Consider the following 26229-nt stretch of genomic DNA (forward strand, 5'->3'; position numbering starts at 1 on the left):
CTCCCCGTCCCCGCCCCCCGCGTTGTAATTATTTGAGTTGTTTCTTTTGTATCGTTCAGCCCCGGGGGTGTGGGAGCCACGCGTGAGGGGTCAGGGGTCCCCCAAACCGGGGAGGGGGCCCCAACCAGCACAGCAGGGCCAGCCCCCCTCCCCCGCACCGGGTTTTTATAGGATTGGGGGGTGGGGGGCGGGGGGGCGGATTTGGGGCCCCCCTGCCCCCCCCTCGCTGACACTAACAAGTCTCGGGCTCTTTGTAGCGGGGCGGGGGCGGGGGGGCCTTATTTTATTGTATTATGATTTTTTTTATTATTATTAAACTTTGGAGGTTAAAGGGGTCGGTTATTGGGGGGCTTTGGGGGGTCCCACACTCGCAGCGTGGGGGGTGGGTGCAGGTCCCTTCTTCCCCTGCCCTGAGGGAAAAAATCCCCTCCAGGAGGTGAAAAAAGCACTTTTGTGAGGGAAAAACCTCTTCTGTGAGGGGAAACCTGCCTTTCCTGAGGGAAAAATCAATTTTTCTGAGGTAAAACCTTCCTCCCTGAGGTAAAACACCACTATCCTGAGGGAAAAATCCGCTTTTCTGTGGTAAAACTTTCCCCCTGAGGTAAAACACCCCTTTTCTGATGGAAAAATCCATTTCTCCGAGGTAAAACCTTTCCCACTAAGGTAAAACACCCCTTTCCTGAGGGAAAAATCCACTTTTCTGAGGTAAAACACCCCTTTCCTGAGGTTAAACTTATGTTTACAGAGGGGAAATAACCCTTTTCTGAGGTAAAACCTTGCCCACTGAGATGAAACACAACTTTCCTGAGGTAAAATCCCCCTTCTTGAGATGAAAATGTTCTTTTATGAGGGAAACCTCTCCTTTTTAAGGTAAAATTTACTATATCTGAGGTAAAAAAATATTTTTGCTTGATGTAAAATCCCTCTCCATGAGGAAAAGATCTCTTTTTGAGGCGAAATTGGCTTTTTTTAAGGATAAATCATCTCTTTGTGAGGAATCTCCCTTTCCCCAAGCTAAAACTCCTTTTTTAGAGGGAAAATTTTTCTTTTTATAAGTTGTTTTTTTGAGGTAAATCTCCCTCTTCCTGACTAACTCCCCCCTTATTTTTATTTTTGGAGGAAAAGCCAATTTTTTGAGGAAAAATCCTTTTTTGAGGAGCTTCCCCCTTACCTCGACCGTGAGGTAAATCTCCTATTTCCTGAGGTAAAATCCTTTCTTGAGGGAAAACACTTCCCTTTGGAATTTCGGTGTTTTTTTAAGATAAACCATCTTTTAATGAGGTGATTATCCCTTTTCCAGAGCTAATTGTGTTCTTTCTTGAGAACAACCCCCCTTCCCAGGAGGTAAATGTCCCTTTTCCTGAGGTAAAACTCCCCTTTTTTGAAGGGAAAAAAGTCTTTCTTTTGTGAGTTTGTTGGTTTGTTTTTTGTTTGGTGCTTTGGTTTTTGAGGAGAAACCTCCTTTTTTCTTAGGAAATGTCCCTTTTCCTGAGGTAAAACCTTTTAGAGGACATTCCCCCTGCAACAGGAGAAATACCCCTTTTCTGGGGGAAAAGCTGCCTTGTTTTGAGAAAAAACTTTTTATTTTTAAGAAAACCCCCTCCCATCCATTTTTTTAAAAGAATAGATTTTTTGAAGAAAAATATTTTTTAAGGAAACCCCTCTTTTTATGAAGTAAAACTCATTTTTTTATATAAAAATGCCTTTTCTTGAGGAAAATCCTCCTCTTTTGAGCGTGCCCCTGTCCCTGAGGCAAATATCCCTTTTTTGAAGAACACTCCCATTTTGGGGGAAAAACCTTTTATGAGAACACTGTGAGGTGAATGTCCCTTTTTTTGATGTAAAACTCCCTTTTTTGAGGGAAAGCCTATTTTTTTTTTTTAAGTTAAAACTTTTTTTTGTGGAGAAATTTTTTTTTAGGTAAATATTCCTTTTCCTGAGGAAAACTGTTTTTTTGAGACAAATACCTTTTTTTCTAGAGGAAAACAATTTTTGAGGAGAAACCCCTCCTTTTTGATGTACTTTTTTTGAGATATCTCCCTTATTTCTCTCCCTTTTTCTGGAGTGAAAGCATGTTTTTTTGAGGGAAAAGTGGTCGGGTTTTCGTGGGGGCTTCTGGGTTTGGGTTTTTTGAGGTAAATACCCCTTTTCCAGTGGAAAAAAAAACAACTCCCTTTTTTGAGATAAATCCCTCCCTTTTTTGAGGAAACCTCCTTCTCCCTGAGGTAGAGCTCGCCTTTTTGACCGAAATTCCCTTTTTTTGAGGGAAACACGATTTCTTTCAGTTGAAACCACGCTTCTTTTTGTTGAGTAAAAACTTACTTTATTGAGGTAACCACCCCTTTTCCTGAGCCCCCCCTCCCCCCAGCCCTTCCTGAGGCAAATACCCCTTTTCCAGAGGAAAAAAAATCCTCCTTTAGCAAGGGGAAGAAGTACATACGTACCTTTGATAAAAATCCCTTTTGTTCCTGAGGTGACACCCCCCGGGCCGGGGCCGGGTCCTAAAGCCCGCCCTGCCCCGGTCGCCGTGCTGGGTCCTAAAGCCCGCCCTGCCCCGGTCGCCGTGCTGGGTCCTAAAGCCCGCCCGCCGGTCCCGGTGCCGCTCCGAGACCCCCCGGCCAGTCCCGGTGCCGCTGCCCCGTCCTCGGTGCCCGCGGTGCCGGTGCGCGGTGCTAGACCCCGCCGGCCCAGCCCATCTCGTCCGCCAGCTCCTCCTCTGGCGGCGGCCGCAGCGGTTCCTCGTCGCTGTACACGGCGGGCGCGGGCGCGGGCGGGGCCCGGCGGCGGGTCAGCAGGTCGGCGGCCGCGCTCTCCATCTCGTCCATGGTCATGTCGCACGCGTCCGCGATCTCCCGCTTGGCCACCGCCACGAACTTGGGGTCGCGGGCGAACAGCCCGAGCCCCTCCGAGATCAGCACCTGGGCATGGGGGACAGGGAGCGGCGCTGGCACCGGCACGGGACGGTCCCTGCGTGTCCCCCCGTGTCCCCCCTCGCTCAAAGCCTCTGCCACGCTGTCGGCTGGGCCACGGGGTGTCCCCTCCGTGTCCCGTGTCCCTCCCCACCATGTCCATGTCAGCCAAGCTGTGTCCCCCCCCGTGTTCCCCTGTCTATGCGTCCCTTCTGTGTGTCCCCCGTCACTCACGGCCTCCACCAGGCTGCCCGCAGACCCCCGGGATGTCCCTGTCCCATGTCCCCCTTTATCCCCCCTGTCCCCCCGTGTCACTCACGGCCTCCACCAGGCTGTCCGCAGACCCCCGGGCCAGCGCGTCGCGGGGGTCGCAGGGCCGCAGGCGCAGAGGTGCGGGGGGGAACCAGCGGTTGAGGGGGGGGAGGCTGCCCCCCGCGCCCCCCCCCGGCGCCCCCTCCACCAGGATGAGGGGCGCGTACAGGACGTGCCCGCGGGCCGGGGCCGCCCAGGCCTGCGAGGAGCCCCCCAGGCGCCAGGTCTCGGAGCTGCCGTAGCCCTGGGGGGCGAGGAGGGGTCAGCAGGGAGGGTGACACTGTTTGTGACATCACCCCCTCCCCGTGTGTCCCCCCCAGCGGTACCTGCGGGCGGGCGGGGCCGGGGGGCCCCGAGGGGTTGTAGGTGCCCGGGATGGGCTCGTCCTCGCAGCTGCCCTGGCGCCGCAGGCACTGGATGGTGAACGAGGGCTTCCGGCCTGGGGGGCACCCGCAGGGTCACCCCCAGTCAGGGACCCGCTGGGACAGCGGCAGAGTCACACACACACACCCCCGGCCGGGGGGCACAGGGCAGGGTCACGGGGGTCACCGGTCACGGTTACCCCCTGCCCCCACCAGAGAGACCCGCTGGGACCCCAGGCAGGGTCACCCCCGGCAAGGGACTGTCCCTAACACTGGTCAAGGTCACCCCAAACCCCAGTCAGGGACCCTTCAAGACACTGGTCACCCCCTGGCCAGGGACCCTCCTCTGGTGCATTGGGGACACTGAGCGGGGTCAATCCCTCCCAGCCAGGGATTCTCCAGCTTGGGGGCACCGGGCAGGGTCACCCCAAATCCAGGGACCCTCCGGAGCACCGGGCAGGGTCACACAGCCCCACGGACCTTCCCAGGCTCCCACCCCGTGTCACCCCCAGCCCCACGGACCCTCCCGGGCTACCAGGGGTCCTTCAGCCCTCCCGGTCCTGGACACGGGGGTCTCACTGGAAGGCCCGCCCCCATCGCCCCCCGTCCCGTACCGGCGGGGGTGGGGGGCAGGAGGCGGCGCCGTTTCAGTTGTTGCCCCTCGCGGACGCCGCTGCTGAGCGCGAAGTGTCGGGGGGGCAACGGCAACGACCCCCCCCGAGGCACCTCCATCCCCCAGCGCGGGGGTCCCGACGGTCTGGGGGGGACACAGAGGGGTCAGTCAGGGGGTGACAGCACAGGGACTCCCCCCGGGGCAGCTCCGTCCCCAGAGCGGGGGGCCCAGCAGGACCCCCTCGTTCCGGGGGTCCCAGTGGCCTGGCCTGGAGACAGAATCCGGGGCTGCCGGGACCCCTCCCCAGTTACAGGGACCCCCCGGATGGGGATGTCCCCCCCAGCGCTCGGGGGTCGCGGTACCTGTCCCCAGCCCAGCGGTGGCGCGGGGGGACGGTGCTCTCCAGGTCCTCGTCGTGGCTGACGTCCCCCGTGTCCCCCCCTGCTTCCTCCATGTCCTCGGGGGGGGCTTCCTCATCCTGCTCCCCCCCTTCGGAGCGGCGCCTGCCGACAGAGCCGTGAGACCCCCATCCAACCCACCCCCATCGGGATCCCCGTGTCGGGGTGTCCCCAGTCCCCCTCAGAAAGCCCTGTGTCGGGGTGCCCCCGGCCCCCTCCCGACCCCTCCCAGCCGTAGCTGCTGCCCAGACACCCCCACCCCCCCACGAGCCCCCTGTTTTGAGGTGCCTCGGTCCCCCAGCCGTACCTGCCGCCCTGTCGGGGCTCCGCCGTGGGAGGGCGCAGGGTCCTCCCTTCGGTGGGGGCGGGGCTGGGGGAGGGGGCGCATCCCCGAGCAGGGGGAGTTGGGGGCGGAGCCGTAGAGCGTCTCGGGGGCCTGCGGAGAGAGGAGGGGGTCGGTGGGCGTGGCCATGGACAGGTGTGCCCGGTGGGTGTGGTCACGGACAGGTGTGCTGGGGGAAGTGGCCACGGACAGGTGTGCCGAGGGGCGTGGCCAAGGACAGGTGTTCTGGGGGCGTGGCCGGGGCTCACCGCGTAGGTGAGCGGCTCCTCCGCGGGGGCGTCGCCGCCCTCGTCCCCCTCCAGGTCGCTCAGTGCCCGGCGCATCTCGGGGCCCAGCGCCTGCAGCGTCTGCAGCCCGGCCTGGGGGGACACGGGGGCCGGGGGTCACCTGGTGACACCTGCTGACACCTGGTGACCCCCAGCCCCGCCAGCCCCACCCCCCGGGGGGGTCCCACCTGCAGCGCGCTCTCGTTGCTGGGGGTCGCGCTGGGGCCCAACATCCCCCGCTCCTTCCGCCGGCGGAACTTGCGGAAATAGTCCTGGATCAGGAAGGTGGCGTAGAACTTCCCGACGGTGACCTCCTCCTCTGGGGGCACAGGGGGTCAGGGGGCTCCAGAGGGGGCAGGGGGGTCAGGGTGGGGGGCTTGGACCTCACACACCCTCGGGTGGGGGGATGACCTCGTCCAGCAGCTTCGGCTTCGTTCTCTTCCAGATCTTCTTGATCACGGCACGGAGCTCCTTGTTGGCCACGTCCAGGTTCCCTGGAGGGACAAGGGGGGGACACAGCTGTGACTGTCACCCCCCACTGTCCCCCAGGACTCCCCCAGGACTCCCAGCTCCCAACCTTCCGTCTTGATCTTGAGGGAGGTGCGGACCAGCGCGAAGAGCGTCGCGTTGAAGGTGACGGTCCCGTCCGAGTTGAGGGGCATGTTCATGGCCACCAGGCGCTGGGGGGGACAAGGGGGGGTAAACTCAGGTGCCTCCCACCTGGGACCATCCCAGGAGACCCCCAGGACCCCCCCCAGAAGCCCCCAGACCTTGCAGGCCACGCGGTGGGGGCAGAGCTTCCCAAAGCCCAGGGGGGGCTGGATCCGGCGCAGCAGCGTCACCACGTCCAGGTGTTTGATGCGGCCCCTGGGGGGCCAGGGGGGTCACGGGGGGCTCATGGGACCCCCAGAGCCCCCAGCTGGAGACAGGGGGACAGTGACTCACTTGGCAGCCGGGTCGTACTCGGACCACACGCGCTTGAACTCGTCCAGGTGATGGGGGCCCAGGATGGACCAGTCGCGCGTCAGGTAATCGAAGTTGTCCATGATGACGGCCACGAACAGGTTGATGATCTGGGGGGGCAAAGGGGGGCTCCTGAGGGGCGGGGCAGGACTGTGGGGCAGGGCTGGAGGTGTGGGGCAGGGGCTGTAGGGCAGTGGCACTGTGGGGCAGTGGTGCCATAGAGTGGTGGCACTGTGGGGCAGTGGCACTGTGGGGCAGTGGTGCTGTGGGGTAGCAGTGCTGTGGGGCAGGGGCTGTAGGGCAGGGGCTGTAGGGCAGCAGCATGGTGGGGCAGTGGTGCTGTGGGGCAGCAGCACGGTGGGGCAGCAGCATGGTGGGGCAGTGGCTGTAGGGCAGTGGCACTGTGGGGCAGCAGCACGGTGGGGCAGCGGCACTGTAGGGCAGCAGCACGGTGGGGCAGTGGTTGTAGGGCAGCAGCATGGTGGGGCAGTGGCTGTGGGGCAGCAGCACAGTGGGGCAGGGGCTGTAGGGCAGCAACACTGTGGGGCAGCAACACTGTGGGGCAGCAACACTGTGGGGCAGCAGCACGGTGGGGCAGTGGCTGTAGGGCAGCAGCACGGTGGGGCAGCAGCCCGGGGGTCTCACCAGGAAGGCGCAGAGCATGAAGAAGCTGATGAAGTAGGCGATGGCGAAGTTGCTGCCGCAGGTGAACTCCTCCCCCGGCTCCGTGTCCGACTCGGGGTCACAGCGCTTGCCCGGCAGGCTGGCCAGCATGATCTCCTGCCACGCCTCCCCTGTGGCACACCTGCACCCACAGGGACACCTGAGCCCCCCTGGGCCCACCTGCACTGCCCTCAGGGCACACCTGAACCCACAGGACACCTGAGCCCCCCAGGGCACACCTGAACACCCCCTGGGCACACCTGCACCCACAGGGACACCTGAACCCCCCAGGGCACACCTGCAACCCCCCAGGGCACACCTGCACCCACAGGTACACCTGAACCTCCCCAGGGCACACCTAAACCCCCCTGGGCACACCTGAAACCCCCTGGGCACACCTGAACCCACAGGGACACCTGAACCCCCCTGGGCACAGCTGCACCCACAGGGACACCTGAACACTCCCTGGGCACACCTGCACTTCCCAGGGCACACCTGAAACCCCTGGGCACACCTGAACCCACAGGGACACCTGAACCCCCCTGGGCACAGCTGCACCCAAAGGGACACCTGAACACCCCCTGGGCACACCTGAACCCACAGGTACACCTGAACACTCCCTGGGCACACCTGAACCCCCCTGGGCACACCTGCACCCACAGGGACACCTGAACCCCCCTGGGCACACCTGAACCCACAGGACTGGCCAGCATGATCTGCCACACAACCCCCATGGCACACCTGCACCCACAAGGCACACAAGTATCCCCCATGACACACCTGGACACCCCTGGACACCCAGATGCCCACCCAGGTACCACCCTTAGTGCCCCTTCAGACCCCACAGAGCCCATCTGGATCCCCCAGCCCCAGCCTGGTCTCCTGCCCCATAGAAATGGGATAGGTGCCCTGTAAATGCAGGACAGGTGCCCCATAGAGCTCGAGCTCCATAGGAGCCCCAAGGGGCACTATGGGCACCATAGGGATTGGGGAGGTGGACACAGACCCCACAGGGATCCTACAGGGGCTCTACAGTACATGCAGACCCACAGTGGGGCTACAGGAACTCCCATAAAGACCCTAAAGGGAGTTCCGAGATCCCACGAGACCTGGAGTCACCCTGGATCCCATGGGAAGCTCAGATCCACTCCCAGCCCCCCCAGAGTCCCCTAGACCCACCCCCAGCCCCCACAGGACCCCTCCCTCGAAGCCCCCAGAGCCCCCTGGTCCCACCTGAAGAGCAGCAGCACGGCCTGGGGGAAGGTCTGGAAGTTGTTGTTGCGGTTGATCTGGGTCCCGTCCTGCAGCGCCACTTTCCCGAAGGTCTGGGGGGCACAGGGGGGCTGGGGTCTTGCAGGACCACCCCTCACACACCCCTCACACCCCCTGACCCCCCTCAACCCCCTCACAATGGGGGGCTCACCCCAGGCCCCTCACCTGCATCCCGATGACGGCATAGATGAAGAAGATCATGGCGATGAGGAGGGCGACGTAGGGCAGGGCCTGGGGGCAGAGTGGGGCGTGAGGGGGATTTTGAGCCCCCCGTGTGGCCCCCCTCGTGTCCCCCCTCCCCGTTTGGGCCTCCCAGCCCCACCTGGAAGGACTTGACGAAGGTCCAGAGCAGGGTGCGGATGCCCTCGCCCTTGGAGAGCAGCTTCACGAGCCGCATCACGCGGAACAGCCGGAAGAAGGTGATGGAGATGCGGGAACTGTCCTCCGAGCTCTGCGGGGAGGGGGGGTCAGGGGGGCCCCAAAACCCCTGTACCCACCCCCACAAACCCCTGCACACCCCCCCAGCTGAGGAGCCCCCCCGTACCTCACCGACGTGCCCCCCGTTCTGTCGACACGGACGTGACGATGGAGGTGGGTGGAGACACAGATGGACGTGAGGACACGGACACGAGGGGGGGGACCCAGACATCTGGGAACCCCCCTCCCCAAAAAACAGCCCCTTCCCCAGGTCCAGGGAACTCCCCGGGCCGAGGGGCACGACTCACGTTGACCTCGGTGACGGCGATGTCCACCACGCTGCCCACCACGATGAGGGCGTCGAAGGTGTTCCAGGCGTCGCAGAAGTAATGCTGGGGAGGGGGCAGGTGAGCACCCCCTGTGCTGGGCCCCCCCCACCAGAGACCCCCCCCCGGCCTGGCACAGCCCCCCGGCGTACCCGGGGTTTGAAGGCGATGATCTTGAGCACCATCTCCACCGTGAAGAGCCCCGTGAACACCATGTTGAGCAGGTCCATCACGTAGTTGAAGGGCTTCGACTGCTCGTAGTGCTGGGGGGGACACGCGGGGGTCTTGAGCTGTGACCACCCCCCCCCACCACAGGGGTCCTCAGCTGTGCCCACCCCCACCACAGGGGTCCTGAGCTGTGCCCACCCCCTCCACGGGGGTCCTGAGCTGTGCCCACGTGTGTGCCCCCAGGGGCCCTGAGCTGTGCCCACTACGCCCCCAGGTCTGAGCTGTCCCCAGGAGTGTCCCCCAGGTCTGAGCTGTCCCCACCTGCACGGCCAGGGCGATGGTGTTGAGCAGGATGAGCACGAACATGATGTACTCGAAGGCAGTGGAGTTCACCATGGCCCACACGCGGTACTGGGTGCGGTTCTTGGGGATGTAGCGGCGCAGGGGCTGAGCCTTCAGAGCGTACTCCACACACTGCCGCTGTGGGGACACCGTGGGGACAGTGGGGACAGTGTGGAGACATGGGGACACCATGGGGACAGTGTGGGGACAGTGTGGGGACATGGGGACACAGCCACTCCACACACCGCCACTGTGGGGACACCGTGGGGACAGTGTGGAGACATGGGGACACTGCAGGGACAGAGCCACTCCACACAGGGACACAGGGACAGCACAGTGACACCCTGGGGACACAGCATCACCACAGGGACACTGTGGGGCCAGCAGGGGACATGGCAGTGCCACCCTGGGGACACCACAGCGCCACAGGGACACCGTGGGACCAGCACGGGGACACGGCAGTGCCACAGGGACACCGTGGGACCAGCAGGGGACACGGCAGTGCCACACAGGGACATGGTAGTGCCACAGGGACACCGTGGGACCAGCACAGGGACACGGCAGTGCCACAGGGACACCGTGGGACCAGCAGGGGACACGGCAGTGCCACACAGGGACACGGCAGTGCCACAGGGACACCGTGGGACCAGCAGGGGACATGGCAGTGCCACCCAGGCCGCGCAGCCACACCTGGTTCTTGTCCAGCTCGCAGTTGCGGTACTCGCTCTCGCCCTGCGCGCGGAAGGTGATGATGACGAAGCCCACGAAGATGTTCATCATGAAGAAGGCGATGACGATGATGTAGACGATGAAGAAGATGGAGATCTCCACGCGGTAGTTGTAGATGGGCCCCTGGTCCTCGGCGTTGGCGTCGATGGCCTTGTAGAGCAGCCTGGGGGGACACGGGGCTGGGGGCGTGTCCCGGGGTCCCGCTGTCCCCCCGTCCCCCCCGGGCACTCACGCGGGCCACCCCTCGAAGGTGGACACGGTGAACAGGGCCATCATCCCGGCCAGCACGTTGTCGAAGTTGAAGTCGCTGTTGAGCCAGAGGCGCTCGCGCACCGAGGGGTGGGACACGTCCCCGTCCTTGTACACCAGGAACGTCCCCCTGGCACAGGGACATGGACAGGGACAGTGAGACCCCTGAGGGGTGGGACAGGGACAGGGACAGTGAGACCCCTGAGGGGTGGGACATGGGGACACCAGCACGGTGGGTGGGGCTCAGTTTTGGGGTCGATTTGGGGGTACAGGGTGTCAGTTCGAGGCTGTGGGGGTCCATCTGGGGGCTCAGGGGATCAGTTTGGTGGCACAGGGAGGGTCATTTTGGGGTGTAGGGGCAGTCAGTTTAGGGTGCAGGGGGGTCAGTTTGGGTGGTGTGGGGGTCAGTCTGGGGGCTCAGGGGTCAGTCTGGAGTCTCAGGGGCCAGTTTGGGGGCTCAGGGGTCAGCTGGGGGGGACACCCACTTGCACTCTCCTGGCGTGTGCTTGGCCTCGTCGGTGCAGCTGTAGAACTTGCCCTGGGGGAGCGGGGGGGTCAGATGGACCCCTGGCCCCTGAGGGGGGTTTGGGAACCCCTCGAGGGGCAGTTTGGGGTTCCCAGGGCTCAGGCCCACCTTGAAGAGCTGCACCCCGATGCAGGCGAACATGAACTGCAGCAGCGTCGTGACGATCATGATGTTCCCGATGGTGCGGATGGCGACGAACACGCACTGCACCACGTGCTGGGGACAGCAGGGACAGGGACAGGGTGTCACCACGTGCTGGGGACAGCAGGGACAGGGACAGGGCTGTCACCACGTGCTGGGGACAGCAGGGACAGGGACAGGTGAAGGTGGCACCAGGCATGGGGACAACAGGGACAGGGACAGGGCTGTCACCACGTGCTGGGGACAGCAGGGACAGGGACAGGGCTGTCACCAGGGCATGGGGACAACAGGGACAGGTCTGGGACTACATGGTGGGGACAGGGATAGGTGGGTGTCATCGGGACATGGGGACACTGGGGACAACAGGGACACCATGTGTATCAGCAGGACACAGGGACAGTGGAGACAGGTGGGTGTCACCAGGACATGGGAACAACAGGGACAATGTGGACAACAGGGACACCACATGCTGGGGCCAAGAGGGACAGGTCAGTGTCGGGACATGGGACACCAGTGACACTGGAACCTTGTGACATGGGAGCACAGGGACACAGGGACAATGGGGCACCTGTGCCACCACTGTCACCTGAGCCACCACAGCACGGCACTGCCGGGGCCCCAGTGCTCCCAGTCCCACCAGTACAGGCGGTGTCCCAGCCCACAGCCCACCATGGGTGTCCCCCACCCCTCCCAGTGCTCCCAGTGCTCCCAGTTGCCCACCTTGAGGCCCTTGGCTCGGTTGATGGCCCGGAGGGGCCTCAGGACCCTCAGCACCCGCAGGATCTTCACCACTGAGATGGCACTGGAGCTGCGGGGGGGGGATACCAGTGCTCCCAGTGCGTCCCAGTAACATCCCCAGGGCCCCTAGCAGTGCTCCCAGTGCATTCCAGTAATGCCCCAAATGCCCCCAACAGTGCTCCCAGTGCCTCCATCAGCACTCCCAGTGCTCCCAGTGCATCTCAGTAACTTCCCCAGTACCTCCATCAGTGCTCCCAGTGCCCCCAGCAACGCTCCCTGTGTTCTCCAGCACCCCCAGCAATGCCCCCAGTGCCCCCAGTTGCCCCCAGTGTGGCCCAGTCAGTCCCAGTTGCTCACTGCATGCCGAAGGAGATGAGGGACACCCCGACCACCAGCAGGTCCAGGAGGTTGAACCAGTTCCGGCAGAAGGAGCCTTTGTGCAGGAAGGCGCCGAACACCGTCATCTGCAGGGGGGGAGCCCAGTTTGGGACACCCCCAAACCCCGGGGACACCCCCAAATCCCAGGGGACACCCCCAACCCCCAGGGGACACCCCCAAACCCCGGGGACACCTCCAAAACCCTGGGGACACCCCCAACCCCCAGGGGACACCCTCCAAAACCCTGGGGACACCCCCAACCCCCTGGGGACGCCCCCAAATCCCAGGGACACCCCTAAACCCCGGGGACACCCCAAACCCTGGGGACACCTCCAAAACCCCGGGGACACCCCCAAACCCCGGGGACACCCCCAAATCCCAGGGACGCCCTCCAAAACCCTGGGGACACCCCCAAACCCTGGGGGCACCCCCAAACCCTGGGGACACCCCCAACCTCAGGGGACACCCCCAAACCCTGGGGACACCCCCAACCCCAGGGGACACCCCCAAACCCCAGAGGCACCCCCAAACCCCAGCCCCACCTTACCTTGAGCAGGATCTCCACGGTGAAGATGGAGGTGAAGGCGTAGTCGAAGTAGCCCAAAATCTGGGGGAAGGGGGGGCGAGAAACGGGGTGACCCCCACCCCCCTCATGGGTCCCCTCAGCCCTCCAGAGCCCCCCAGACATCTCCAGACCCCCCAGACACACCCCCAAGCTGCCCCAGCCCCCCCAGTTTCTGGCCCACCACAGGCAAGCAGATCTCGTGTCCCACGTGGTTATGGGGTGAATTCCCCCACAGGTCCCCCAGTCCCTCCCAGTTTGCCCAGTAGCCCACATGGTTGCTGGGTGGGTTCCCCCCAGTCCCCCCAGTTTGCCCAGTAGCCCACGTGGTTGCTGGGTGGGTTCCCCCCAGTTTGCCCAGTAGCCCACGTGGTTGCTGGGTGGGTTCCCCCCAGTCCCCCCAGTTTGCCCAGTAGCCCACGTGGTTGCGGGGCGAGTGGGCCCGCACGGGGTCCTCGGCGGCGAGGGAGACGCTGCTGAGGATGATGAAGACGAGGATGAGGTTGGTGAACACGTGGTGGTTGATGAGGGCGTGGCACCGAACCCGCAGCCTGCGATGGGCACAGCTCAGCTCCCAGTGCTCCCAGAGCTCCCAGTGTCCCCAGTGCTCCCAGTGTCCCCAGTGCTCCCAGAGCTCCCAGTGCTTCCAGTGCTCCCAGAGCTCCCAGAGCTCCCAGTTCTCCCAGTGCTCCCAGCGCTCCCAGTGTCCCTCAGTGCCCCCAAGTGCCTCCCAATGCTCCCAGTGCCCCCCAGTGTCCCCAGTGCTCCCAGTGTCCCCCAGAGCTCCCAGTGTCCCCCAGTGGTCCCAGAGCTCCCAGAGCTCCCAGTGCCCCCCAGTGCTCCCAGCTCCTCCAGTGTCCCCAGTCCCTGTGCCCCCAGCCCCAGTTCCTCAGTACCTTCCCAGTGCCCCCAGTGCTCCCAGTGCCCCATCCCACTCACGGGTTGGTGCTGCTCAGCAGGAAGAAGGCGCTGCCCTCGGGGATCGGGGTCACCTTGGGCTTGGGGGGCTCCTCCAGGGCCTCCAGACGGGCCCCCCCCAGGCTGTCGCGCTCCCCCCTGCCCTCCTCGTCACCTGCAGGGGACCCCGTGGGCTGGCATTGTCACCTCCCCCAGGGACCCCCACCCCAGGCACTGTCACCTACCCCCCAGGGACCCCATGTCCAATTGTCACCCCCCCAGGGACCCCGTGGGCTGGCACTGTCACCTCCCCCACAGGGACCCCCTGGGCTGGCACTGTCACCTCCCCCAGGGACCCCATGTCCAATTGTCACCCCCCAGGGCCCCCCCATATCCGTCAGGTGACTCTCACCTTCTTCACTCCCTTCCTCCTCCTCCTCCTCCTCTTCCTCCTCTGGCTGCTCCCCCTCGATCTGGGGAGGGAAGGGGGGGTTGCTGGGTGGGTGGGGGTCGTACACACGTTGGGGGGGGGCTGGGGGTCACCCCCCCCCCTCACCCACCTTCACAGCCACGTCCTGGCTCTCCGTCCCGGCCTCGGCCTCCCCGGGCTTGTCCCTGCGGGGAAAGGGGGGCTCAGCCGGGAGATCCGGAGGGTGGGCACCCCCCAGGGACCCCGGGGGGCTGGGACCCCCCCAAAAGGGCCCCAGGGGTCCGGGTATCCCCCCCAAAATGTCCCCAGGGGTCCCGGCTCACTTTTTGTCCCCCCCCGAGTTGATGTTGTCACCGTCTGCCAGGTTGTCAACAGCGATGGCCAAGAAGACGTTGAGGAGGATGTCTGGGAGGGTGGGGGAAAGGGCTCACCAGTGCTCCCAGTGCCCTCCCAGTGCCCTCCCAGTGCCCTCCCAGTGCTCCCAGTGCCCTCCTAGTGGACCCCCAATCTCCTCCCAGTCCCTCCCAGTATCCTCCCAGTGCCTTCTGTGCTGGGTTCGCTCCTGCTCCCAGTCCCCCCACTTCCCTCTTCTCATTCCCAACCCCTCTGTCTCCCATTCCAGCTCCCCAGTTCCCCGGTGTTCCATTCCCAGTCCCTCCCAGTTCCCCTGTGCTCTGCTCCCCATCCCTCTCAGTGCTCCCAGTGCTCCCAGTGCCCCTAGTCCTCTCTCCCAGTGCCCCCAGTGCTTCCAGTGCCGCCATGCTCCCAGTGCCTCCAGTCCCTCTCCCAGTGTTCTCTCCCAGTGCCCTGCTCACAGTGCCCCCAGTCCCTCTCCCAGTGCCCCCAGTCCCCTCTCCCAGTGCCCCCAGTCCCCTCTCCCAGTGCCCCCAGTCCCTCTCCCAGTGCCCCCAGTCCCCTCTCCCAGTGCCCCCAGTCCCTCTCCCAGTGCCCCCAGTGCTCCCAGTGCCGCACAGTTGCCGCAGATGAAGAGGATGACGAAGTAGACGCAGACGAGCATCCCGGGGAACACGGGCCCGCCGTAGGCCATGATCCCGTCGTACATCACGGCGTTCCAGTCCTCCCCCGTCAGGATCTGCCCGGGGGGGCACCCCAAACCCTCAGCACGGCTCCCAGTGCTCTCAGCGCTCCCCCAGCACTCCCAGTACTCCCCCAGTACTCCCAGTACAGTGCTGACCCCAGCCCTCACTGAGCAGCTACAGGCTGGGGAGGGGATGGTTTAGGGGGGGCTCGTGGGGTTTGGGGTCTCCCCCTGGGATTTCAAGGTCCCCCATAGACTTTGGGGTCCCCCATGGGTTTTGGGGTCTCCTCCACAACTTTCAGAGTCTCCCATGGGTTTCAGGGTCCCCCTCAGCTTTCAGGGTGTTGTCCCCCACCAGATTTGGGGTCTCCCCCAGGTTTCAAGGTCTCCCTCCCAAGTTTCAGAATCTCCCTCCCAAGTTTCAGTGTCCCGCCCAGATTTTGGGGTCCCCCCCGGTTTTGGGATCCCTCCAGGTTTCAGGGTGTCTCCCCCCGGTTTGGGGTCCCCCCAGGTTTGGGGTCCCTCCAGGTTTCGGGCTGTCTCCCCCCCGTTTTGGGGTCCCCCCCACCTTCAGGATCCCTCCAGGTTTCAGAGTATCCCCCTGATTTCAGAGTCCCTCCCGGTTTTGGGGTCCCTTCAGGTTTCAGGTGTCTCCCCCCCAGTTTCGGGATCCCTCCCGGTCTCAGGGTGTCTGCCCCCAGTTTTGGGATCCCTCCAGGTTTCAGGTGTCTCCCCTGGTTTTGGGGTCCTCCTGGGTTTTGGGGTCCCCCCCGGTTTCAGGTGTCTCCCCTGGTTCTGGGGTCCCCCCCTGGTTTCAGGGTGTCTCCCCTGGTTTTGGGGTCCCCCCCTGGTTTCAGGGGTCTCCCCCTGGTTCTGGGGTCCCCCCCTGGTTTCAGGTGTCTCCCCCTGGTTCTGGGGTCCCTCCCCTGGTTTCAGGTGTGCCTCCCCCGTTTTTGGGGTGCCCCAGGTGTGGGGTGCCCCGCTGGGCACCTGGAAGACGGTGAGCAGGGCCTGCGGGAAGGTGTCGAAGGTGCTGCGCTTGGTCTGGGTCTCGTCGAAGCTGAACTTGCCCCCGAAGAGCTGCATCCCCAGCAGGGCGAAGATGATGATGAAGAGGAAGAGCAGCAGCAGGAGGGAGGCGATGGATTTCATGGAGTTCAGCAGGGACCCCACCAGGTTACTGAGGGATGCCCAGTGCCTGCAGGACACGGGGGTTACTGGGAGCACTGGGATGGAGAGGTGCCAACACCTGGCAGGGGCTGACCCACAGAGTGCTCAGCAATGCCCAGTAGGATGCTGGGGTTACTGGGAGCACTGGGAGGGGACTGTACAGATGGTCCAGAGCCAACACCCCGCGGCAGGGGTTGTTGTGGCATTGGGGCATCCCAGCATTGCACCATCACCACGCTGGGGTGTTGGGGCATCATGGTGTTGGGCTACTGGGGTTTTGGGGTGTTGGAGTCATTGGGGTGTTGGGGTTTTGCAGTGTTGGGGCATTGGGGCATCATGGTGTGAGTGCTTTGGGGTACTGGGTGTCACCGTGCTGAGGCACTGGGTTGTCCCTGTGCTGGGACACTGGGGTGTCCCTGTGTTGGGGCACTGGGGTGTCCCTGTGTTGGGGCACTGGGCTGTCCCTGTGCTGGCACACTGGGGTGTCACCATGCTGGGGCACTGGGGTGTCCCTGTGCTGGCACACTGGGTTGTCCCTGTGCTGGCACACTGGGGTGTCACCGTGCTGAGGCACTGGGGTGTCCCTGTGCTGGGGTACTTGGTTGTCCCTGTGTTGGGGCACTGGGGTGTCACCATGCTGGGGCACTGGGCTGTCCCTGTGTTGGGGCACTGGGTTGTCCCTGTGTTGGAGCACTGGGCTGTCACCATGCTGGGGCACTGGGCTGTCCCTGTGCTGGGGCACTGGGGTGTCACCGTGCTGGGGCACTGGGCTGTCACTGTGCTGGGGCACTGGGCTGTCCCTGTGTTAGCACACTGGGGTGTCACCGTGCTGGGGCACTGGGCTGTCCCTGTGCTGGGGCACTCGGCTGTCACCATGCTGGCGCACTGTGCTGTCCCTGTGTTGGGGCACTGGGCTGTCACTGTGCTGGGGCACTGGGGTGTCACCATGCTGGCACACTGGGCTGTCCCTGTGCTGGCACACTGTGCTGTCCCCCCAGGGTGTCCCCTCACCGGGTGACCTTGAAGACGCGCAGCAGGCGCACGCAGCGCAGCACGGAGATGCCCAGGGGTTCCATGGCCCCCCGCTCCACCAGCGCCGTCTCCAGGACGCCCCCGCACACCACGAAGCAGTCGAAGCGGTTGAAGAAGCTGGCGAAGTAGCACGAGGGGCCCAGCGCGTACAACTTGAGCACCATCTCGGCCGCGAACAGCGACAGCAGCGCCTTGTTGGCGTAGGCTGGGGGCATGGGGGACACGGGGGGACACAGGGGAGGGGGGGTGACAGAGAATCATCCATCAGGTGGGAAAGGTTGAAGGGGAAATTGGGGGGAAGGGATCAGTGGGGACATCAAGTCCCACCATCACCCAGTGCCACCATGGTCACCCCTGAACCGCGTCTGTCCCCAACACTGACCTTAGGGACACTGCAGTGACCAGTCCTGGGGACACTGCAGTGAATGACCCTGGGGACACTGCAGTGACCAGCCCTGGGGACACTCAGTGACTGATCCTAGGGACACCACTGGTGTGGGGACACTGCAGTGACCATCCCCAATGGGATGTCCCTCCATCACCCCCCACTCCTCGGCCACCAGCTGGTTTGTCACCCAGCCAAGGGCACACCTGGGTGTGTGTGACACCCCCCTCAAGATCTGGGGGTGTTGAGGGGCACTGAGGGGTGCCAGGGGCTGCTGGGGAGTGTCAGGAGGCACTGAGGGGTTTGGGGGGTCTCTGGGGTTTTGGGGGTCTGTACCCTGTGTCTCAGCAAGCCAGGGGGCTGCCCGTGGTGCTCAGAGGTGATGGTGACACATGAAGGGTGTTGAGGAACACCAAGAGCTCTGGGGGTGTTGGAGGGTGTCGGGGGGTGTCATGGGGCACTCGGGGGGTCTCAGGGGCTTTGGGGGTCTCTGGGGTCCGTACCCTGTGTCTTAGTGAGCCAGGGGGCTGCCCGTGGTGCTCGGAGGTGTTGGTGACACATGGAGGGTGTTGGGGTGTCAGGGGGTGTCGTGGGGCACTGGGGGGTCTCAGGGGGTTCGGGGGTCTCTGGGGTCCGTACCCTGTGTCTCGGTGAGCCAGGGGGCTGCCCGTGGTGCTCAGAGGCGATGGTCAGGGTGTTGAGGAACACCAGCAGCAGGACAGTCCAGTAGAAGGACACGGATTTGACGGCCGCGCGGCAGCGCCGGCGCCACAGACGGTTCAGGCAGCGCAGGCGGCGACTGGGGGCCAAGGGGGGTTGGGGGTCAGTGATGGGGTTTGGGGGGTCAATGGCGGGATTTGGGGGGCAGAGAGGGGCAGGAGGGGTGGAGGGGACAGGTGGATGTGGGATCCGTGGCATTTTGGGGACAGGTGGCAGTTGGGGGGTTACAGAGACCCCCATCAGTGGGAGGGGTTGAGGGAGGTTTGTGGGGATTGGGGGTGCAGGGGGATGAGGGGAGGATTTTGTTGTGCAGGGAGGTGGGAGAGGGTGGAGGGGGTGGGAGGGGACAGGTGGATATGGGGATGGTGATAATTTGGGGACAGAGGGCAGTTGGGGGGGTGACAGAGACCCCCCGCCACTGAGAGGGGTTGGGGGGGTTCAGGAGGTCCCACTGTGCCCCCCTCCCCTTTTATCCACTCCCCCCATTTTCCCCCCCACTCACCAGCACTTTGTGTTTGTAATTTTGCCCCTGGGGAGGGAAAAGCACAAGAGTTACCCCCAAATCTGGGGGGGCTCTGGGGGAGTTCCTTGGCCATGGGAGCGGGGGGATCTGGGGGGCTTTATTGGGGTGATGGGGTGGGTTTTGGGGTTCGTGGGGGGCTATGGGGGGGTCCTAGGGATCTGAGGGGTGTCCCAGGAGCTGTGGGGGGGGTCCCAGGTTCCCTCCCAGTGCTGAGGGTCCCAGGGCTCTGGGGAGGGGTCCCTGGTGCTTTGGGGGGTCCCTGGTGCTGTGGGGGGTTCCGGGGTTCCTCTCAGCCCCGGGGGTCCTCCCAGGGCTCTAGGGGGGGCATCCCAAGGATCCGTGGGGCATCCCGAGTTCCCTCCCAGCCCCAGGGGTCCCAGAGCTCTGTGGGGGGGTCCCAAGGATCCGTGGGGGGTCCCGGGCTCACAGGCAGCGGTCACAGGCCGTGGGCGGGGCCTCCTCCTCCCCCACCGTCTCCGTGTTGACCGAGGTGGTCTCGCTGCCCGGGAGGCTCGCTGGGGGCAAAGGGCAGTGTCAGGGAACAGGGGGGACCCCGGGACACTCGGGGGTCCCTGGGTACGGGGAATCTGGGGATTCCTGGGTATGGGGAATCAATCTGGGGATCCCCAGATCCGGGAGAATTGAGGGATTCTGGCTGGGGGCAATTTGGGGGTCCCCAGCCCCGGGGGATTTGTGGGTCTCTGGGATGAGGAATTTTGGGGGTCCCTGAACTGCAGGAATTTGAGGGATCCCAGGTGGGGGAATCTGGGTGTCCCTGAGTCCAGGGAATTTTGGGGGGGGGGAGGGCTGAGTTCTGGGAATTCTGGGGTCCCTGGCCCTGGGGATTTGGAGGTGGGGGAATGTGGGGGTCCCTGTGTTCAGGGGATCTGGGGGTCCCTGTGTTTAGGGGATCTGGGGGTCTCTGTGTTCAGGGGATGTGGGGGCCTCCATCCCCAGGGGATATGGGGGTCCCCAGCCCTGGGAGAGGTGGGGTCCTGGCTCCAGGGGATGTGGGGTCCTGGCCCTAGGGGATGTGGGGGTCTCCAGCCCTGGGGGCTGTGGGGTCCCAGCCCCAGGGGTACCGTGGGTGTCGGTGGAGTGACTGGCGTGGCGCAGCCACTTGAGCCGCGGTTTCCTCTTCCCCATCAGGTCCTCGGCGGTCAGGCCTGGGGAGAGGGGGGATGTCAGGGAAGTTTGGGGGGGGCTCAGGATGAGGGGGAGCCCCCTGTGCCATCCCCCCAGCCCCACTGACGGTGCTTCTCGTGCTCCCCCTCGTCGTCGTCGCCCTCCAGCTCGGCCTGGGTGATCCAGTCCATGTAGCCCCGCAGATCCTCCTCCATCTGCTGCTTCTCCCGCAGCTTCTGGAAGTCCCCGCGGGCCTTGGCCTTCTCTCGCTCCTTGGAGAACTCCCTGGGGGACACGTGGGACCCCAGACACACAGGTGTGACCCCAGACACACCAGGGACACAGTTGGGACCCCAAACACACAGGTGTGACCCCAAACACACAGGTGTGCCCCCCCAAACACAAAGGTGTGATCCCAAACACACAGCTGTGACCCCAACACACAGGTGTGACCCCAAACAAACACACAGGTGTGATCCCCAACACACAGGTGTGACCCCAAACACACAGGTGTGACCCCCCAAACACACCAGGGACACAGGTGGGACCCCAAACACACAGGTGTGACCCCCCCCAAACACAAAGGTGTGATCCCAAACATACAGGTGGGACCCCAACACACAGGTGTGACCCCAAACACACAGGTGTGGCCCCCAGACATGCCAAGGACACGCCAAGGACGCAGCTCTCGCCCCCCTCACCCGCTCAGCACCCCCAGCACCAGGTTGAGGACGAAGAAGGAGCCGAAGATGACGAGGCTGACGAAGTAAATCCAGGGCAGCTCATGGCCCATCGCGTCCTGCATCTGAGAGGGGGAGATTTGGGGTGATGGGGGAGGTTGGGGGCCCCAGACTACTCCTCAGGGTGTGTGGGGTGTGGCCAGTGACAACTGGGGTGGGGTGGGGCGAGGACTTTGGGGGTCTCAGATTTGAGGGTCTCACTCAGAAGAGCACGTCATTCCATGGTGATGCACTGGGGCTGGGGGGTGTTTGGACTGGGGGGGCTCAGGGGGGTGTGTATGGATTGGGGGGGGCTCAGGGGGTGTGTATGGACTGGAGGGGGCTCAGGGGAGTGTGTATGGATGGGGGGGCTCAAGGGGGTGTGTATGGATGGGGGGGCTCAGGGGGTGTGTATGGACTGAGGGGGCTCAGGGGCTCTTGGGGGTCTCACCCAGTAGAGCACATCGGTCCAGCCCTCCATGGTGATGCACTGGAACACGGTGAGCATGGCGAAGAAGAAGTTGTCGAAGTTGGTGATGCCGCCGTTGGGCCCCTCCCAGCGGCCGCGGCACTCGGTGTTGTTCTGCAGGCAGGCGCGCCCGTGCCCCGAGAACGCGCACGGCGACGGGTCGTCCTCGGACTCCAGGTCTGCGAGAGGGGAGGGCGTTAACCCTGGGTGTCAACCCCCCTGACAGCCCTTGGCCCACACTGACCCGCTCCTGTGCCAGCCTCAACCCCGGGCACTGAGAACTGTCCCCCCTTTAACCCCAGCACTGAGAACTGTCCCATTGTTAACCCCGGGCACTGAGAACTGTCCCCCCTTTAACCCCAGCACTGAGAACTGTCCCCCTGTTAACCCCAGCACTGAGAACTGTCCCATCGTTAACCCCAGCACTGAGAACTGTCCCCCTCTTAACCCCAGCACTGAGAACTGTCCCATCGTTAACCCCAGCACTGAGAACTGTCCCCCCCGTTAACCCCAGCACTGAGAACTGTCCCATCGTTAACCCCAGCACTGAGAACTGTCCCATCATTAACCCTGGGCACTGAGAACTGTCCCCCCTTTAACCCCAGCACTGAGAACTGTCCCCCTCTTAACCCCAGCACTGAGAACTGTCCCATCGTTAACCCCAGCACTGAGAACTGTCCCCCTGTTAACCCCGGGCACTGAGAACTGTCCCATCGTTAACCCCAGCACTGAGAACTGTCCCCCTGTTAACCCCGGGCACTGAGAACTGTCCCCTGTTGCCCTAGCACTGAGAACTGTCCCCCCGTTAACCCCAGCACTGAGAACTGTCCCCCTTTAACCCCAGCACTGAGAACTGTCCCCCTGTTAACCCCGGGCACTGAGAACTGTCCCCCTTTAACCCCAGCACTGAGAACTGTCCCATCGTTAACCCCAGCACTGAGAACTGTCCCCCCGTTAACCCCAGCACTGAGAACTGTCCCCCTCTTAACCCCAGCACTGAGAACTGTCCCCCCCGTTAACCCCGGGCACTGAGAACTGTCCCATCGTTAACCCCAGCACTGAGAACTGTCCCCCTGTTAACCCCGGGCACTGAGAACTGTCCCCCTCTTAACCCTGGGCACTGCTGACATCCCTCACCTGGAGGGTACCTCTCACCCTCTCATGCTGACACAGCTGCTGCCCCCAGTTAGCTCTTGTACCCACTGGGAACTGCTGTCCCCAGTGTTGATGTCTCAGGAACCTCGGGGAGGGGGCTCAGGGCTGTGTTGGGAGCCCCAGTGTCCTGCTGGGGTGTCTGCAGGGTGTCCTGGATGCTTTGGGGGGGTCTCAGGGGCTTTAGGGGTGGGTCTCAGTGTGTTAAAGGACTCCTGTACCTTGCTAGGGTGTCCCTGGGGTGTCCCTGGGGGTCTCAGGGGCTTTAGGGGGGTCTCAGTGTGTTAAAGGACCTCTGCACTTTGCTGGGGTGTCCCTGGGGGTCTCAGGGGCTTTAGGGGGGTCTCAGTGTGTTAAAGGACCCCTGTACCTTGCTGGGGTGTCCCTGAGGGCTCCTGGCCCATCTCAGAGCACTGAGGAATTGCTGGTGGTGTCCCTGACTCTGGGGGGGTCCCTGACTCTGGGGGGGCACACAGGGGTGACGCCCCTGCCCCTACCGGAGCCGATGAAGAAGCAGGTCTTGTGCATGCGGCCGATGAAGAGCTCGAGGCCGATGATGGCGTAGATGATGATGACGAAGAGCACGAGCAGCGCGATGTGCAGCAGCGGCACCATCGCCTTCATGATGGAGTTGAGGACGATGTGCAGGCCTGGGGGGTGCACAGGGGGTGGGGGGGTGTTGGCACAAGGCCGGTGGGACCCCCAAACCCCTCTTTTTCCCCCCAGAGCCTCACTGGGGACGCCGGAGACGAGGCGCAGGGGCCGCAGGACGCGGAAGGCGCGCAGGGCCTTGACGTCGAAGCCCCCCGGCTTCCCGCTCATGTGGTGGGCTTCGCCCGGCTTGTGGGACACCTGCTCCAGGATCACGCTGAACAGCCTGGGGGGGCACAGGGGGGTCAGGCGGGGGCTGCACCCCCTGGGGGTGCCCCCAGGCCCGCCCGCTCACCCCACGATGACGATGACGAAGTCGAGCAGGTTCCAGCCGTTGCGGATGTAGGCGCTGGGGTGCAGCACCAGCCCGTAGGCGATGATCTTCAGGAACGTCTCCACCGTGAAGATGATGAGGAACACGTACTCCACCTGCTCCTGCAGGGGGGACAGGGGGCTTGGGGGGAGCCATAACACCCCCCTACCACACAGGGGGACCCATAACCTGCCCCAACCCCACAGGAGGTCCCATAACCATCCCCCTCCACAAGGGGTCCCATAACCACCTCCTACCCCACAGGGTGTCCCATAACCACCCCCTATCCCATGGGGGGTCCCATAACCTGCACCCACCCCACAGGGGATACCATAACCACCCCCTACCCCACAGGGGATCCCATAACCACCCCTAACTCCCAGAGGATCCCATAACCACCTCCTGCCCCACAGGGGGTCCCATAACCATCCCCACTCCACACCCACAGGGGATCCTATAAGCCTCCCATACACCACACGGGGTCCCATAAACACTCCCAAGCTGCAGGGGATCAGGGAGGGGGTCCAGCACCCCCTTCTCCAGGGCTAAAGGGCATGTATAGGGTCACCACTCACCCTGGTGCCCCACCACCCCTCCCAATGTCCCCTCACTTGGAGTAGGGACATTTGGGGACCCTCACTGACCCCTCACCCTTCCCAGTGTCCCCCTCACTTGGAGTAGGGACATTTGGGGACCCTCACTGACCCCTCACCCCTCCCAGTGTCCCCTTCACTTGGAGTAGGGACATTTGGGGACCCTCACTGACCCCTCACCCCTCCCAGTGTCCTCTTCTCTGGGGACACTCAGGGACCCTCTGTCCCAACATTCCCCAACAACTCATTCTCCTGGGGACAGGGATATTTGGGGACTCCCCTGAGCCCCCCTCCTGGGGACATTTGGGGTGACCAGGGACATTTGGAGACCTTCCCGAGCCCCCCCTCTCCCAGTGTCCCCTCCGTGGGTGTCTGGGGAGGCTCAGCCTGGATTAGGCCCCCCTGGCCCCGCCCAGTGCCGGCTAAAGCAGCTTAAGGAAGCAGCACACACGGGGGGGGGACACACACGTGTGACACGGGGACCCTGCTGTCCCCACAGCCCCCCGGCACCCCCAGCCCCCAGAACATCCCCCACAGCCTCCCCTGCCTGCCTGGGGGTATTCCGAGGTTGGGCTGAACCCCGCCCATTCAGGTTATCCCCCAGCACCCAACTGGGCCCGGCTCAGGCGCTGGGGGGTGGGGGTGCCCCCGTGTTTTGGGGGAGCCGGGGGCCTCACCAGGTTGTGGTTGGCAGCGTTGGAGTCGTCCTCGGGGAAGGGGATGTAGACCCCCAGGGCCACGCAGTTGGCGAAGATGGTGGCGAGGATGAGGATGTCGAAGGGCCTGGGGGAATTGGGGCGGGGGGCAGCGGGTGAGGGGGGTCCCCAACGCCCCCCCCAGTCCCTCCCCTGGCCCCCCACTCACTTCCACTCCACGATGCTGATGGCGGCCCTGCGGATGGGGTTGTTGAGGCGGAGGCAGAAGAGGGCGCGGGGGGAGCGATGGACCCCCCCGGAGCCCCCCTGGGCCCCCTTGTGCTTGGGGTGGGGGGGGCGGCGCTGCCGCTGCCCCGGGGGGTCCCCCGCCCGCAGCCCCCCCGGCGCCATCGCTGCTCCCCCAGCCCAGGGGCTGCCCCATGGCCTCGGCAAAGGGGGGCAGCTCCTTGGGGGGGCCTGGGGGGGGAAAGAGTGGTCAAGGGAGGGGAAAAGGACCCCCAAAAACATTTCTGGATACCCCCAAATCCTCTTGGACCCACCCAGATCCTCATGGACCCCTCCAAATCTCCCTGGACACCTCCAAATCTTCCTGGATTCCCCCAAATCCTTCTGGACACCCCTCAAATCTTCCTGAACCCCCCCTAATCTTCCTGGACCCCCTCTAAATCTTCCTGGATACCCCCAAATCTTCCTGGACCCCCCTCAAATCTTTCTGGATACCCCAAATCCTCTTGGACCCCCCCACAAATCCTCACAGACCCTTCCAAATCTTCCTGGATACCCCAAATCCTCCTGGACCCCCCCAAATCCTCACAGACCCTTTCAAATCTTCCTGGATACCCCCAAATCCTCTTGGACCCCCCCCCGCCTCCCAAATCCTCACGGACCCTTTCAAATCTTCCTGGATACCCCCAAATCCTCCTGTACCTCCCCAAACTCTCCTACCCCCCCCTCCCCAATTTTCTGGACCCCCACAAACCCTCCTGGACCTCCCCTTCACAAACCCTTCTGGTCCTGGGATCCTCCACCCACACGGTGACCACCCCTGAACCCCCATCCCATAGAGCAGGGGACCTCCCCCAAATCTTTCTGGACCCCTCAGAGACCCCCCCAGACCGTCCTGGACACTCCCAAATCTTCCTGGACCCCCTCTCGCCCCCTCACCCCCCAGGACCCCTGTCTTGAACACCTACTTCTTCCAAAGGACCCCCATACCCCCCGGGCCCCAGAACCCCCCAGACTCACCCTCTCCGTTCTCCTCCGACTCCGACATGGTGGGGGCGTTTTTAGGAGTGGGGGCACCTGGAGGGAGTCTGGGGGTATTTTAGGGTTGTCCTGAGGGGCTCTCAAGGGGATTGGGGGGCTCTGTTGGAGTTTGGGAGCATCGAGGGGATGGACTGGGGGGATTTGGGAGTGTCAGGAGTGTTCAGGGGAGGATCAGGGGTGTTGAGTGGGGCTTGGGGTCTGTTGGGTGCCGGGGTCGCTCCAGGGCCTCCCCACAGCTTGTCCCGGCTGCGGCTGCTGGGGATTAACTGGGATTAACTGGGACGGGTGAGGGGGGCAGCGCTGCCCACGTGTGTCCGGGAACGGTGTGGGAGGGTCGGGGGGTGTGTGAGGGTCAGGCAGTGCTTGAGGGGTCGGTGGGGAGGTGAATGTGAGGGGTCAGGGGGTGTGTGAG

General features: G+C 63.6%; 1 protein-coding gene across 1 annotated transcript; it reads right to left on the reverse strand.

The window, feature by feature from the left end:
- Window positions 1-2672: 2672 nt before the first annotated feature.
- Window positions 2673-25824, reverse strand: LOC126651422 (voltage-dependent L-type calcium channel subunit alpha-1F-like). The gene is given in 50 exon segments (XM_050337306.1): window positions 2673-2918; window positions 3229-3465; window positions 3548-3660; window positions 4198-4340; window positions 4559-4705; window positions 4927-5030; window positions 5186-5296; window positions 5392-5522; window positions 5596-5697; window positions 5781-5883; window positions 5974-6070; window positions 6149-6276; window positions 6812-6971; window positions 8063-8154; window positions 8267-8332; window positions 8424-8552; window positions 8646-8666; window positions 8827-8910; window positions 8997-9107; window positions 9334-9492; window positions 10045-10246; window positions 10316-10462; window positions 10818-10870; window positions 10967-11074; window positions 11720-11807; window positions 12095-12201; window positions 12663-12722; window positions 13099-13228; window positions 13617-13749; window positions 13987-14047; window positions 14135-14189; window positions 14328-14409; window positions 14977-15097; window positions 16034-16241; window positions 17225-17450; window positions 18134-18157; window positions 18287-18429; window positions 18853-18879; window positions 19301-19388; window positions 19956-20039; window positions 20126-20283; window positions 20700-20803; window positions 21169-21365; window positions 22836-22988; window positions 23073-23215; window positions 23285-23424; window positions 24573-24678; window positions 24760-24918; window positions 24920-25007; window positions 25797-25824. Coding segments are annotated over 50 exon segments (5907 nt in total).
- Window positions 25825-26229: the final 405 nt, after the last annotated feature.

This window comes from Myiozetetes cayanensis, unplaced genomic scaffold (assembly GCF_022539395.1).
Source record: "Myiozetetes cayanensis isolate MyiCay16 unplaced genomic scaffold, myiCay2020 scf61, whole genome shotgun sequence".
NCBI classification, from domain to species: Eukaryota; Metazoa; Chordata; class Aves; order Passeriformes; family Tyrannidae; genus Myiozetetes; species Myiozetetes cayanensis.